Below are 5,305 nucleotides of genomic sequence, written 5' to 3'. Positions count from 1 at the left end.
TGAACGTATCAAGGCACTGAGGGTTCAATTTTTAAATTTCTGTGAAATTCTTTTGGTAGGCAGTCCAACATGAGAACTGGGCATCTTCTGATGGTGCATGAGTGTGTTTGCAGTCCAGAAATTGAAAAGTATTGTATGAAATTTCCATGAAGAAACTCTCTTCTTTCTTCTGTATCCAGTAACTAATCTTTACATTTTAATGCCCTACGATATCTTTTTACTGCTTTCACTGCTCTCTACTTAGTAACAGAGTTAAGGTGTGTGCGATATCACAAGATCTGTTTACATGTAGAATCTTTAGCCTTTACAGTGTGACTAACTTCTCTAAATCCATTTATGTAGTTTAACAGGTTTTTAAACCATTTCTTTTCACTGAAAATATTTCAGAGATGACAAGCATCACTGCACAGCTCTGGGGATATGATTGGGTTTCCAATCTCTATGACCCTGCATGATCTGGATTGTCCATCATAAAAATAATGCAAATTTTATTTGTTTGCTTGGGTTTTTAATAGTTAATGGTTTAAAAAGTATTAGTTGAAAAGACAGGAATATGTTTTTCATTAACAGTACCTGGCTCCAAGTGTAGCTTCTCCATTTTCTGTTTGGGAAAGTAAACACAGAAAGAGGATTTTATAAATGTATTTTGTAACACAGAATAATAGTAACCCCCCCACCCAAGCCCAACATTGAAAACTATACAAGTTCACCAACCACATTTAGCACTATTTTCACCATCCACTGGAATGGAGTATTTGATAGAGGTAATTTTTCTGCCACATTAAAGCCAACTCAAAATAGCAGGCACTACTGTGTTCTTTATCTAACTTGGAATTTTACAATAAAGTATACAGTAAAGTATCTTGGTGTACCACATCAACTGCAGAGTGAAAAAACACACCCAACTACTACTGGATATAATCAGCAGGATAAAGAAGAAACCAGCAGTACAAGATCATTTTGATTTGCCACAAATGTGGAGGAAGTATTGATAGCCGACTGAAAAACAGGGAAAAAACCAGAGTGTTCTCATTTGACAGACTGTGTGCTGAGCAAGATCACTGTTATCTTGGATTCCATTACAATGGTATATTACGGCCATTCTCTTTTCCGTAGTATGAGCAGAGTGAACAGTGATAATAACAATCTGAAGTACAGCTATATTTTCATTTTACCTTCATTTCAATTAAATCAGAAGAAGAGGCATCTAAATTGTTTTCAATTTCATCATAATCTTCCTAAAAGAGTGAAAAAATAGTTAGAGTAAAAAAGGAATTCTAGCATTTCTTACAAAAAGTAACGTTAGCTTACGAAGAAAGATCACTGTATTCAATTTCCCCTGGCAATAATGAGAGAAGTATTTTCCAGTATTTGACAGATCTCCATTGCTACTTCAGATTGTGACCCAAGAATGAGAAGCAGCAGGTAAATATTCTTGATGATTAAATCCCTTTCTCCGGTTACCTTTCATTTTGATTTCAACATAACACTGTCTATTTCAAAGTTACTCTTATTTAGAGAGGAAATTTATGCCACATTTCTGTGGTTATTGTACATAACATGTTTTTCCATTTTTCTACTTTTTTACTGGTTTTAGTTTCTAACTGAAAAGAAAACGAAGTCAGAAATTAAGCTGACTTAGGTTTCTAGTTTTCTGAAAACAAAACACATCCCTTGAATCTTCCTTCCCTAAGAGCTGCTGGTAACACTCAACCAAAGCTCAGCAGGTACCCGATTCACAACAGCTCTAATTTACAGAACACCAGAAAGTTGCCTTCAAGGATAACTGGATGTTCTTGTTATGACTCTGTTTACAGAAGGTAAATGCTAAAGGGTTGAGACTGACATCATTGGCCTAAAATAAAAAATACATAAGAAGGCAAGGAGGGATAACACATTCTGTTTGGAGAGTGAACAGCCTAAAATAAATTAAAAAACCCAAGGATCCAAGGAAGTACATCTGGGGAGTGAATGTAACGTACAGATCACCCTGTTCATTCAGTAGCACAGGACTGTGCTGTCTGTAAAAGACATCACAAGTTGCTCTAAAAACTAAGTCCAAAGCTTGGCAATGTCAGAACAGGGCAATACAGAATACATAAATATTTTCTTGTTTCATTAATCTCTCTAAGAAAACTGTACAACTTAAATTCTTTACACCAGAGCACCATTTCTGCAGAAAGTATTTCCAAATTACCTGCAAGTTGAAAACTGATTTCTCTTTCTCCATATATATCAAATCTAGATGGCTGCATACATGCATAGATACACTTAAGCACACATGAATGGGAAGAGGGAAAAGCGAAACTAATACATTACTTTCAATTCCAGGCTTCTTTCACAGCAAGCAAAGATATTACTGCAAGGTAAAGAAGGCTGTGACCTGTCTACCACGAACATGTCAAGCATCTGATAGGTCCAAGAACACTGACCACTTGAAAAGCAGGACATGAAAGCTGTTCATGTAAAACAGAATCTTTACCACACTCATGTCCTATATTCTTTTACACTCAAGTAGCTTGTTCACATGCTCATATACTTATTAAATACCTTCTAAAAATTTACAAAGACCTCTAATCACTTACCTCATTTTCTGTTAGCTGATCTGGAAGTTCTTTCATTTCTGCTTCGACATTGTCTTTATTATCAGACAGAGAATCAAGAATATTATCAGGACTATAGTCTTCTCCACAGTCTACAGCGCTGCCATTATCTATTTCAGCTTCATCTAACACACTAATATCCATCATGTCAATATCTTGCAAGGTATCCAGACTTGCTTCGATATCTTCCTACAGAAAGAAAAAGGACAGATGTGTATTTATTGTGGGTTAAATGATGCATATTCTTAGTAACAGCAATCATGATTTCACTTACCTGCCCATCTCTAGAGTTTTCTTCTAGTCCATTGTCTTCAACACCTTCTTCTTCTGGTTTTCTTCCTAAAAATATTATCATTGAAGTGAGATCTCGCACTACAACTTCATAAAATGTGTACTCTTTACTGAATTATCTATTCAACACTGAGTTTGCTTCAAAAAATCATCATTAAGGCCCTGATCCAGAAGTCCAGGTCTGCCTGGATATAACGGAGAATGACCTGTCCCTCGATAAAAGCGAACAGCACGAGCATGAACTAGAAGTAGCACAGCTACGTTTTCCAACGGCTCACACCATCTCAAAGCCCCCAACACTTCAATATCTAAAAAGACACCACAGTTTAGGATGGTATTCTATTTAAAAGAAACACTATCGTTGTTACAAAAAAACCCCCAGCACATTTAAACTATTCAATAATTAAACTGATTTAGAACTAGTAAGTCTTCACTTCTAAGAACTTGTACACATAGATCAAGTCATGACATCTGTCACCAGCAAACTTATATTGCTATTCAAAACCAACTGCTCTTTCTGTTTTGTTACCCCTTTATCTTAAAGCAAACAGCTTAAAGGCAAGTTTCAGGAAGTATCTGAACTGAAACTCAGAACTGGCTATAAACAATTCAAATAAACCAGACACAACACAGCCTATAGAATATTTAATGTTTTTGAGGCAAAACATACTTCAGTCACTAATGAGCTATTTCAGAACAGTTTATTTTCAAAGCAACAGTTATAAAATGAAATATGATACTAACAAAAGTTGTACACATTCGTTATTTGTGCAACAATGGTTCTAATTATTTCTACTGTAATTTCTTGCATCTAAAAATGTATCCCAATGAGGATGGAGGTTCAAGGGCTTCTATGAAAAAAACGGAAATGTCTACAGTTACGGCAAGGAAATCAGTACCTGAGGAGTTGTGGAAACACCTTAATATACATTGGCAGAGATGTCCACAGGAGTTTACACTGTAGCTGCTTGCTCTGTACCTGACAATTCTGCACTAATGGTCACAAGAACATACACACCTGAAACATATGGTCTCACCTACATGTTTCAAGACTTGCTAGCAGAAGTATGGTTAGGTGTCAAACTGTCATACTGTTATTGCTCACTGATGCAACAGAGTTTTACCCTTTTCCATAAAGGAAAAAGTATCTTTTTTAAAAAATAAGACTAATGAAACAGAAGAAATTAACATCATATGTTAAGATCTAGCTACACGGAAACAAAATAATTGTATTTGTCCAGACTCCATACCTTTGCTAGTTCTTTTTGGCGTTCTTTTGTTGGTCAGTTCTGAGGCCATGGGAATTTCCTCAGGATCTCCTCCTTCATCCTCAATGGCCTATTGGAGACAGCAGCACAACATCTATTGTTTGTTGGTGTGCATTTGTACTGGTTTTGGATGGGACAGAGTTACATTTCTTCATAGTTCCTAATATGAAGCTATGTTTTGATTTGTGCTGAGAACAGCGTTGATAACACAGAGATGTTTAAGTTATTGCTGAGCAGCACTTACACAGCATCAAAGCCTCTTCTGCTTCTCACACTGCCCCACCAGCAAGCAGGCTAGGAGTGTACAACAGGCTGGGAGGGGACACAGGCAGGATGGCTGACCCCAGTGGACCAAAGGGGTATTTCATACCATATGATGCCATACTCAGCACCAAAACTGGCGGGGGTGGAAGTTGGTGGGGCTGCTATTACTAGGAGACTGGCTTAGCATTGGTCATTTGATGGTGAGTAATTGTTTTCTTTTAAATCACTTGCTTTTCTTGGGTGGTTTTTTCTTCTCATATTCCTACTATCTGTTGGGGGCTTTTTTTGCCCTTCCATTTAAAAAAATTATTAAAATGTCTTTATCTCCACCCACGATGTAAAAAATGTCTCACCCTAGTTCAGGTCACACCGCTAGGCAACTGTATCAGCCATCAGAAACACTGAATAGTAAGGTGGTATAACACAACCCCACAGCCAAAACAAGCTACAATTGAGGAACAAAGTTCATCTCATCTCTAAACAAGGCTCGCTGCTCAGCAGAGAAGTGCTTTATCTGCATAAAATTGAGAGTGGCCACTACAAGCACTCAGTACAGTACTTTTTCACCAACGTGCAGGCCTATCAGAACTCATAAAAAGGTCAGGACCGACTGTGTTCTGGCCTCACGGAGGCCTGAGCAAACTCTAGAGAGGTGGGAGACTTCACTCAGGTGAAGTGTGAAAAGAGGAAGCAAGGCAAGAGATATAGAAGAGGAGAAGAAAACGTGTATAGGTAGGGGGAATGGGGGTGGAAATCGGGGACGGACACGCGTACGTCAGGGACAGAGAACGAGAGAATAACGGGGGCCAACGCAGAGCGAAATCCGAGTCGCACTCCAAAGAACAGCTGAAGTGGGGGCGGCGCGCCGGTTCTCTGCTG

At 38.1% G+C, this 5,305-nt stretch overlaps 1 protein-coding gene across 1 annotated transcript; it reads right to left on the bottom strand.

Moving 5' to 3' along the window:
* Nucleotides 1–47: 47 nt before the first annotated feature.
* On the bottom strand, nt 48–2,772 carry LOC104541626 (scaffold attachment factor B1-like). Its single transcript, XM_010185735.1, has 3 exons — nt 2,586–2,772; nt 1,176–1,238; nt 48–601 (listed from the first exon to the last, which is right to left on the bottom strand). The coding sequence occupies exons 1-3, from the start codon at nt 2,748–2,750 to the stop codon at nt 524–526; spliced, it is 306 nt and encodes a 101-aa protein (XP_010184037.1). The 5' UTR covers nt 2,751–2,772; the 3' UTR covers nt 48–523.
* Between the last annotated feature and the right edge of the window lie 2,533 nt (nt 2,773–5,305).

Source organism: Mesitornis unicolor, unplaced genomic scaffold, assembly GCF_000695765.1.
Source record: "Mesitornis unicolor isolate BGI_N332 unplaced genomic scaffold, ASM69576v1 Scaffold46295, whole genome shotgun sequence".
In the NCBI taxonomy this organism is placed as follows: domain Eukaryota; kingdom Metazoa; phylum Chordata; class Aves; order Mesitornithiformes; family Mesitornithidae; genus Mesitornis; species Mesitornis unicolor.
This window is presented reverse-complemented; position numbering and strand designations above follow the sequence as displayed.

Bases quoted from the DNA above. Each gene is read 5' to 3' on its own strand.
- LOC104541626 (XM_010185735.1), bottom strand. From the start codon at position 2,750: ATGATGGATATTAGTGTGTTAGATGAAGCTGAAATAGATAATGGCAGC. The intron at 1,239-2,585 runs GTAAGTGATTAG...TCACTCTTTTAG, and splicing joins ATCAGCTAACAGAAAATGAG to GAAGATTATGATGAAATTGA. The intron at 602-1,175 runs GTAAAATGAAAA...TTTCCCAAACAG, and splicing joins CTGATTTAATTGAAATGAAG to AAAATGGAGAAGCTACACTT.